This window comes from Ruditapes philippinarum, unplaced genomic scaffold, assembly GCF_026571515.1.
Source record: "Ruditapes philippinarum isolate M1 unplaced genomic scaffold, ASM2657151v2 ctg3843_1_1_1_1, whole genome shotgun sequence".
Taxonomy (NCBI): domain Eukaryota; kingdom Metazoa; phylum Mollusca; class Bivalvia; order Venerida; family Veneridae; genus Ruditapes; species Ruditapes philippinarum.
The window spans coordinates 175,052-185,563 of record NW_026866699.1 but is presented as its reverse complement, the minus strand read 5'-3'; the positions used below and the strand labels follow the sequence as shown (position 1 = coordinate 185,563).

The 10,512-nt window shown below is 30.7% G+C and overlaps 1 protein-coding gene and 1 non-coding gene across 4 annotated transcripts; both read right to left on the bottom strand.

Annotated features, from left to right (window-relative positions):
* Positions 1 to 499: 499 nt before the first annotated feature.
* On the bottom strand, positions 500 to 571 carry Trnag-ucc (transfer RNA glycine (anticodon UCC)). The gene has a single exon. It is a non-coding gene; the product is annotated as a tRNA-Gly (tRNA).
* A 783-nt stretch (positions 572 to 1,354) lies between these two features.
* On the bottom strand, positions 1,355 to 10,278 carry LOC132733384 (uncharacterized). Of its 3 annotated transcripts, XM_060720027.1 has the most exons (7): positions 10,156 to 10,278; positions 8,018 to 8,101; positions 6,652 to 7,032; positions 6,363 to 6,392; positions 5,476 to 5,631; positions 5,068 to 5,110; positions 1,355 to 4,508 (listed from the first exon to the last, which is right to left on the bottom strand). In XM_060720027.1, the coding sequence occupies exons 2-7, from the start codon at positions 8,070 to 8,072 to the stop codon at positions 4,472 to 4,474; spliced, it is 702 nt and encodes a 233-aa protein (XP_060576010.1). In that variant the 5' UTR covers positions 8,073 to 8,101; positions 10,156 to 10,278; the 3' UTR covers positions 1,355 to 4,471. The 3 variants fall into 3 exon arrangements, with proteins under 3 accessions (XP_060576010.1, XP_060576012.1, XP_060576011.1); XM_060720029.1 differs by lacking the exon at positions 6,363 to 6,392 and having other exon boundaries at positions 10,156 to 10,269; XM_060720028.1 differs by lacking the exon at positions 10,156 to 10,278 and having other exon boundaries at positions 8,018 to 8,243.
* Between the last annotated feature and the right edge of the window lie 234 nt (positions 10,279 to 10,512).

Here is a 10,512-nt window from a genome sequence, read left to right as displayed (position 1 = left end):
TAAGTTTTCAATGCGGAAAGTAATCGCTTACATCTAATAAGAGAATTTCAAGTTGTTTTTTCCTTCTTTCTTTTTCTTTTCTTTTTTATTTATTTACAAAACTTGATGGCGTTGTAGTATGTTCTACAAGCTTGAGTCTTCGTGGCAGATATGTACGTGTATTTTATCTTCATAATTTTCTTGTTGGAATTTATTTTGAGTATTTTCAGTGTTGCGTAAATTTAGAAATAAAGATTTAGATTGAAAGTAGGTTTTATTTCATCATCTCTTTATAATTTTAGTAAGTATGTCATGTTTCTAACACAACAGCCATAGAAGCTTGCATAATCGAAATACATGGTTTACACAGTATTGTATAGACAGACTTTGAAGACATTGTGTTACAGTAGTTTCGCTAATCCACTCTCCTACAGGTTTCTAAATATTCAAATGTCCCGGGTTAAAATTCAAAATAAAAACTTACCACACTTTAACAGATTCATTTTTGAAAAAATAACTTTGCGTCGGCCGGGAATCGAACCCGGATCGACTGCTTGGAAGGCAACCATGCTAACCTTTACACCACCGACGCTCTTGTCGATGTATGGAAGGAAAATTGTTAAAAAATCAAAGTTGTCTCAAATTTTATACAATTAAGCACATATGATTTCTGGTAACCGCCTATTGTTTTCATATTTTTTATACCTGTTTTACAAAAATCACGGTACATTTCATTTATAAACTGGCTTTCAATAATTTTGATCGATATTATATCTATTTATGAAATGATTTAGATATTTAAACAGCATGTCAGATGGTTTCTATTTGAAAGACCCCGAGGGCACATAAAAATTTCAAAACCGTGATTTACACGATTGCACTATATAACACTTTCAATCTGACTAAAGTTCAGATCAACTTATTGCGTAGCGTTTTTAGGAGCTGATTTTAATCAGATTGTTACACTTTAGATACAAACGCACTCAATTGCCGCAGTAGAAAAATAGTAAACCCTGTCTTGCGAGCCTAAACAATTAAATTTGCACCATGTCTAATAAGTATGTTCCAATCCCTGTGCCTTTCTTGGGAGCTTTGATATTTTAAATTGTACAATGTACCTTTCTTACGATAACATGAAGTAGACTTGTTTGAACACTGTGATATTTTGTGCGCTTATTATACTCGCTATGCAATTGACACGTTTATAAAATTAAACAAAAATGCCCTAGTAGTGCATACGTGAAACGAATAAATTCGCACCCTCTAATTGATGCCAATTACCTTAAAAACCTAGCCAATAATGTGTATCTATTCAGCTAAAGATAATTGTGCGAAACACAAATGTTTTGTGTACAGAGAAAATAAGTGAAGTCACTTTGCATATTTTAGTAATTAGCCTCGTTTTTATTTTTAAATTTACAAAATATATTATTAGTTTTACAAACATGAGAACACTAAATATATATAAATATCTCTTTTTTAAGATAAAAACGTCCATTGAACACAATACAGTACAATAATGCAATACAATACAAAAATCAACACAATACAATACAAAAACAACACAATACATTAAAAAAAGAAACAATACAATACAACACAATAGAATACAATACAAAAGCAACACAATACAATACAAAAACAACAATAAAATACAGTACAATACAATACAGTTCAACACAGCACAATACAATGCAATACAAAAACGAATACGAATATTCGTATTCGCAATAAAAAACAAAAAGACTAATACGACTTACAATACAATGTGACAAAAATACAAGTGATATAATTCAAGATTTTATTCAGCATGAAACATGTTTATAGACAATACTAACAAACACGTTAAGATTTTATTCAGCATGAAACATATTTATAGACAATACTAACAAGCACGTTAAGATTTTATTCAACATGAAACATATTTATAGACAATATTAACAAACACGTTAAGATTTTATTCAACATGAAACATATTAATAGAAATACTAACAAATACGTTAAGATTTTATTCAACATGAAACATGTTAATAGATAATAGTAACAAATACGTTAAGATTTTATTCAACATGAAACATGTTAATAGACAATAGTAACAAATACGTTAAGATTTTATTCAACATGAAACATGTTTACAAACAATACTAACAAATACGTTAAGATTTTATTCAACATGAAACATGTTTACAAACAATACAAACAAACATGCTGAGATTTTATTCAACATGAAACATGTTTACAAACAATACAAGCAAACATGCTAAGATTTTATTCAACAAGAAACATGTTTACAGACAATACTAACAAACACGTTAAGAGTTTATTCAACATAAAACATGTTTAAAGACAATAGTAACAAACACGTTAAGATTTTATTCAACATAAAACATGTTTACAGACAATACTAACAAACACGTTAAGATTTTATTCAACATGAAGCATGTTTACAAACAATACTAACAAATACGTTAAGATTTTATTCAGCATGAAACATATTTATAGACAATACTAACAAACACGTTAAGATTTTATTCAACATGAAACATATTAATAGACAATACTAACAAATACGTTAAGATTTTATTCAACATGAAACATGTTTACAAACAATACTAACAAATACGTTAAGATTTTATTCAACATGAAACATGTTTACAAACAATACAAACAAACATGCTAAGATTTTATTCAACATGAAACATGTTAATAGACAATAGTAACAAATACGTTAAGATTTTATTCAACATGAAATTTGTTTACAAACAATACTTACAAATACGTTAAGATTTTATTCAACATGAAACATGTTTACAAACAATACAAACAAACATGCTACGTCTTTATTCAACATGAAACATGTTTACAAACAATACAAACAAACATGCTAAGATTTTATTCAACAAGAAACATGTTTACAGACAATACTAACAAACACGTTAAGAGTTTATTCAACATAAAACATGTTTAAAGACAAAAGTAACAAACACGTTAAGATTTTATTCAACATGAAACATGTTTACAGACAATACTAACAAACACGTTAAGAGTTTATTCAACATAAACAATGTTTACAGACAATACTAACAAATACGTTAAGAGTTTATTCTACATGAAACATGTTTACAGACAATAGTAACAAACACGTTAAGAGTTTATTCTACATGAAACGTGTTTACAGACAATAGTAACAAACACGTTAAAATCTTATTCAGCATGAAACCTTTTTATAGATAATACTAATAAATACGTTAAGATTTTATTCAACATCAAACACGTTAAAGGGACTCCACTGAGGTTTTTTGACATGATGGGACTCAAAATATTTTTCCAGATAAATATACAATTTAACCTAATCTATGTGCAAAATTTCAGATCATTCGCGCACTTGTTTTTACCAGAATAATTATTCAAATTGTAAAAAATGACCCAAAATGAAAAGCGTTTAAACGGGTTAAGAAAAGCCTAAAAATACTACTTTCAATTTATTTCAAAGTATATTTCTTAACTATCTTTGCATATATTTTTGTTTAAAGTACCCCAGCTCATTTTTGTAAGCAATTCAAATGTTATGTTTTTAGGCTTTTAAACCTCACTGGGGTCCTTTATTCAGAGTGAACCATTTTTAAAGACAATACTAACAGACACGTTAAGATTTTATTCAATACGAAACATGTTTACATAGAATACTAACAAACGCGTTAAAATTTTATTCAGCGTGAAACAGGTTTAAAGACAAAACTTACTGTATTTAGCGTGAACATGTTTACAGACACTACCAACAAACACGTTAAAGGGACTCCATTGAGGTTTAAAAGCATAAAAACATAACATTTGAATTTCTTACATAAATGAGCTGGGGCACTTTAAACTGAAATATATGCAAAGATAGTTAAGAAATATACTTTAAAATAAATTGAAAATCTTATTTTTATGCTTTTCTTAGCCCGATTTGAGGGAAAAGCGTTTAAACGCTTTTCATTTTGGGTCATTTTTTTGTGCAAAATTTGAATAATTATCCCGGAAAAATGAAGTGCACGAATGATCTGAAATTTTGCACAAAGATTAGCGGTCTTAACCTACATGAAAGGGCACATTTATCTGGAAAAATATGTTCAGTCCCATTATGCCAAAAATACCTCAGTGGAGTCCCTTTAAGATATACGGTATTGTATAGGCAGACTTGCAAGACATTGTGTATTACGGTGGTTTCACTTATCCACTGTGCTACTAGTTTTTTAATATTCAACTCTGCTGGGCAAATATTGCAAAGAAATGATGAAATAAAAATTCCTACACTTTAACAGATTATTATCTAAAAAATAATATTTTGCGTCGGCCGGGAATCGTACCCGGATCGACTGCTTGGAAGGCAACCATGCTAACCTTTACACCACCGACGCTCTTGACTGTAAAAGGAAAATCTTTAAAAATTAAAGTTGCATGAAACTATATACAATTTAGCATGTTTGCCTTCAATGTTTGCCTATCGTTTTCATATATGTTTTTCAAATGTCCGGGGTTTACCCTTTCTGAAAAAAAATCACGATACATTTCATTTAAAAACTCGCTTTCAATATTTTATCGATGAAATATCTATTTATGAAATGATTTAGATATTTAAACAAGGAATTTTCATATAAAGCTATTAATAGACACGAAAAACCATTTTTTTTTATCTCAGAATGTGAATGTTGTACATATATTTTAGGAATTGTCTGTAGTCATTTGAAAGTTATGCATGTATGCGAGTATGTATATTGAATTTACTTTAAACTATATTGCGGAAACGTAATGGAAAAAGTATATTAATGAGCCGTGTCATGACAAAACCAACATAATGCGTTTGCGACCAGCATGGATCCAGACCAGCCTGCGCATCCGCGCAGTCTGATCAGGATCCATGCTGTTAGCTATCAGTTTCTCTACTTGTAATAGAGTTGGTAAGCGAACAACATGGATACCGATCAGACTGCGCGGTAGCGCAGGCTGGTCTGGATCCATGCTGGTCGCAAACCCATTATGTTGGTTTTGTCGTGACGCGGCTCATTTTATAGTTGTGTTATAAAAGTATTGAATTATCTAACTTACGTCGAGTCACCGAAGGTTTTCAGTTGTTCGTTTTCATCTGAAGCTGAAGAAATAATTAGAACATTAAAACTAGTGTGTAGTAATTTCAGAACAGCAAACTTTTCTTCAAAAAAAAAAATGGTTGAAATTTGTTACCAACAAAAGTCAAAGTTGATAAAATTAAAATGGATACTAAAATCATGAAATTGAAAATATATAAATTTTGAGCACATATGTATTAGAGGGCGTATATCAAATTAGTGTAACATAAAATAATCAAGTCACTGAAAATTTACCTTGTGTATGTAATTGTATTGTGAGCATCTTAAATAGTAAACATTAATTGCATTAAAAATAGTTACCATTGACTGACTAATTTTCAACTACAATTGTTTGTCTATTCTAAACGTCCTTATAGAATTAAAATACCTTGAAATGACGACAACGCTTTTTCACTTTTAGTCTTCCTGGTGGTAATTGTAATGTAAATGATGTATACAATAGAACAAAGATTCGTTATTCCTAAAATAACACCAACAATTACTGCTGCATTGTTGTTTTCAGATTCTGTACATTGTTGTGTATCTGTAAATGACATAAAAGTATAAATAAATTCATACTTGATTAAAATCCGGAATTTTATGCACGTGGGATCATTCAAACGCTACACTTTGCATCACTTTCATTATTCTTTTTATCACTGTCATTGTTTTTATCATAACATTGTTTTTTTCACTAACATTGTTTTATCATTATCATTGTTTTTATCATACCATAATTTTTATCACTACCATTTTTATCACTAACATTGCTTTTATCACTATTATTTTTATCACTACCATTTTTTATATCACTATCATTTTTATCGCTTACATTGTTTTTATCAATATCATTGTTTTAACTATCATTTTTACCACTACCAGCGTTGTTATCAATTCCATTGTTTTATTACTATCATTTTTATAACTACCATTGTTTTTATCACTATCATTTTACCACTACCATTGTTTTTATCACTACCATTGTTTATATCACTACCATTGTTTTTATCACTATCATTTTATCACTACCATTGTTTTTATCACTACCATTGTTTTTATTTAAATCCGAAATTTTATGCCTGTGGGTTCATTCAAACGCCACCCTTTGCATCACTATTATTATTTTAAACACTATCATTGCTTTTATCACTATCATTGTTTTTATCTTTTTTTCTACCATTTTTATCACTACTATTTTTACCACTACCATTTTTATCACTACCATTGTTTTTATCACTACCACTGTTATCTACATATGAAAACAACAAAACCTACCTGATTGCTCATTGCTAGAAATAATGTGGTCTGAAACAGAAAGATTTTACGGGTTGACTTATGGATTCATTGTTCTATTGTAGTTTAAAAATTAAGGGTAATGCAGCTCAATAAACTTAATAAAATAAATAACCGATTGTGATGAAATATTGATTGAGAGTGTCGATCATAATTGTTTCATGGGTTTTAATGGATTGCAATGGCTGCATAATGCTGCTGAAAATACGATATCTGGGTTGTGTCACGAAACAGTATCATGACATTATATATTTAGACAATGTAAACTTACCATGCACTGCAAATTTTAAATTTCTTGCAACCGAGGTGGCGCTGTCAGTGACCAGACTTTTGTATGTCATCTCACATCTGTAAACACCATCGTCATCTCGTGCAGTCAGTTTTTCGGTTTCTATATCTACGCTCAGATAACTGTTCCCAGGTATATCCGCATCAAGAAAACCACTCACAAATAAATACTTGTCATTATCAATTTCTAAAGCAGGTTTTTCGCCTGTTTCAACTTCAGCTACTGTCACCCATGTCATATTAGATAAAGCATTAGCCTTATGTCGTATTTGTATATTGTATATCACCGCAATATCTGTTTCAGTAACATTGCAGAACATTCGAGTTACCGATATCTCGGACTTAAAAAGTTCTAAGCTTGTAACTGAAATATTAAAACATTTCGTTTTTTAACATGACTCTTTTGACCACAAAGTTATTTAGTCAAATAACAATGTATATGAGAGAACTTTGACAAGACTTCAAATGAGCCTTCATTGTTATCTTAATCTTGGTCTTCTTAAAGGGTGTTAAAATAAGATTTCTACAAAGAAAGGAAAGTTTAAACACTGCAAGACGTGTGTTTTAACTTCCATCAATGAGCATCGCATACTGGATATTTTATCGGTGCACGACATTTCGTCGAAAGACATCTCGTCGAATACGACAGTTTGTCTTTGTATTTATACAATATTTTTCTTATTTTTTTAATGTTAAATACGAAGTTAAGCACACTTCAAAAATACACTCCTATGGAATTCCCATGGCAAAATATTACTTTTCGCTTATCGCGTCAACCTTGTTTTGAAGTAAACAGAACTCAAACGTGGGAAGTACTACTTCCGTTGCTATGGAAGTATCGTTATGTAAAATAACTATTCGATAAGTCCGAAAGTGGCTTAGTATATTAAAAGTTGTTTATTGAAATTAGAGTTATAATACCCCATTACAAAATCTCGTGTATCCGTTTCAAACTAAATCCTGGATGTTTCTATTTATTTTTTATTATTGGCTTGTCAAGAAATGGAGTGCGTTAACAATTCGTCTTCAAGAACCAAAAGTGATTAATCTTCGCCACTTGTATATGGACAGTTTAGCCGGTACCACATTGTCGTTGTCAATGCTCTATCATGTTGGTAGTTTAATTTATTTTTTATATTTAGATATTGAAATACATCAAAGTTTGTGTTCCAAATTCAAAACAGGGCGACATTTTATAAAAATAATGAACTTACCGATGCTCAGAAGTGGCCATTACTCGATTACTCGTTTGTAATAATCTCGTGACCACCACCCCACCCCCACCCCTGTTGTTGCTTAATCAAAGCATGAACAACATGATAATCATTAGAAAGTAGAAATAACATTACCGTACATTAGTCCAGAAGCCATATACGCCGCAAAGAGTTTAAAAGAAATTGCCATTTTTCTATAGTTCAATTGACTTATATTCCCTGAAATATAAAAAAAAAAATAACCAATCACTATGTATTGTTCTATTATAAGTCGTCTGAATATCAAATTACTTATAGAGCAACCGTGCTATCCTTTCTATAAAAAAAAATATGGAAAACTGGTATGACTAATTATATGTATTAGTAATTGAGTGAAATCCTGTCTGATCACGTGAATTACATTATAACTGAATGAAGTGCATGCATGTGACAGTATTTTATTTATATACAATGTACATACATACTTAAACAGTCATTTATATTGTTTCTTTTTTACACAAAAAGGCACTTAAAGGGACTCCACTGAGGTTTTGGGACACGAAGGACCTGAAAATATTTTTTCGGGATTTATGTTCCAATTGATGTAGGCCTAAACCAAACTTTGTGTGCAAAATTTCAGACCATTGTTTAAATCGTTTTCCTGAATAATTATTCGTATTATAAAAACAACTCGAAATTGAGGAGCGTTTAAACGCTTTTCACTCAAATTGTGCTAAATAGGATTTTCACAAAAGTATGATTTTCATTTTTTTTTTCAGAGTATACTACCTAATTATTTTTTTCATATCTTTCCCTGCTGATCTATTCAAGATCTTCAGCTCTAATGTTTTTAGGCTTTTGATCCTTGGCCGGGTTCCTTTAATACGGCACATTCATTTATACCACCAACAAAAATCCCGAAAAATTCATGGAGTCCAATATCTTCAACCAAATGATTACGAAACATAATGATAACGGAATAATTATGTTCCGAACTCGCATACCCAGTCTTAAGTACCAAGTTCTCTCCACATTACGTGAATTACAGGGCGGAGGAATTAAGACTTTCAGCACAAATGAGCTAAAATATAATATATTGTATGCTAGCGTATTTAAACCAAAACAGTAAATAATCGTTTGCCCAGGGAAAAAACGATTGCTGATGTTGTAAGAACTCAAGTTCAAACCTTTTGAACTTCAAAAGGAATGAAGAGCTTGTGAGAACCACTTAGATTCTTTATTTTGCATTATGCATTTATCTATGTACAGTGGTTTATCTATGGGTTTATCTATGGGTTTATCTATGGGTTTATCTATCTGTTTATCTGTTAGTTTTATCTATCAGTTTATCAAAAAGATTAGAATATGCAATGATATAGCAATAAGTGCGTGATATAATGAGAGCAAAACTTGACTAATCAAGGCTCATCATTTACAATGTCGTTGAGTTTTTTGTTACACATGTATAATAACTGGCGTACTTTCATTCGTGTCTATGATAAATTTTATAAGTGGCTTCTGTATAACTTGCATTTAAACTATAACTATTAACTGTTGCAAGACATTTATCACCGATCTTACTAGTAACCTAAATCTGAACGAATTCCATCTTTACATACCGTTATATAGGGGCTGCTTCTCTGTGTGTGGTTGAGTTTTTTTTTCTTGAGGCGAAGCATCTTTAATGCCCCCTAGCATCGGTTAAAGAAGAAATCGCACCACCACTGATAAATTGATGATAAACAAACACAAGAAACTAAATTCTCTTTTCTTTTATTAGTTGAATAAAATGGGTAGACCAAACAAATTTTCATGAGCTACTACATGGGTAAGTTTCTCACTTAAAAGAACGCGCGTCCCTAGATCATTCTAATTTTCACCAGATGCATATAAATGATATATAAATATTAACCCTTATCAAGTTAAGTATCTTTAAAGTACTTGTCTATTTTTCAATCCACCATTTGAGAGAAGTTTTCAAAACATTTACTGACTGAAGAATGAAAAACGCTGGCCATTATCAGGCGGTATGATTTTGGTCGGTAGAAACTTATGCCGTCAGCAGGCTTGAATTGAGTACCGCTCAAGCCGGTGCTAGGGGGCGTGAGGGATGTTGCACCTATTCATAATCCCTCATGTACAGACTCAATCAAACCGAGTCTGCAATTCTTATGTAATTTTGTTGTGATTAATGCTTCCGAAGGATCACTTCGTTTCCGGATTTTTATATTAATGGTTGTTATACTAGCGTTTTCTCTTATTTAAAAAGAATATGTAGATAATAAAAATCTTACCTCAAACTAACTTGTTTACCAACATCACGTGAATGATGAATCGTTTTATCACAATGGGAAATGAATCAATATCATGCATCATTTATATTTTACTTCCTTGTAACAGATGTGTATCACAATGGCTTAAAAAAAATAACTAAAACAATGATAAACTTATTGTGTCATGCACTGTAAATACAGATACATATAAATAAAGACAACACTAAATGTTCTGTTTATAAAATAGATCTTGATGATTTTTAATTTCTGTGTGCATTATTGTAGAATGCACGGGTCGAGTTAAATGGCGTAAGAAGGCCGATAGGCATTTAAATAACTATTTCTATTCTAACATGCTGATAAAATTATAATTTATGT

Excerpts from the sequence above, each read along its gene's own strand:
- LOC132733384 (XM_060720027.1), bottom strand. The coding sequence starts at position 8,072 with ATGGCAATTTCTTTTAAACTCTTTGCGGCGTATATGGCTTCTGGACTA. Across the intron at positions 6,393-6,651 it reads TTTAAAATTTGCAGTGCATG|ACCACATTATTTCTAGCAAT; the intron begins GTAAGTTTACAT and ends TTTCTGTTTCAG. Across the intron at positions 5,632-6,362 it reads TTCTAGCAATGAGCAATCAG|ATACACAACAATGTACAGAA; the intron begins GTAGGTTTTGTT and ends TGTCATTTACAG.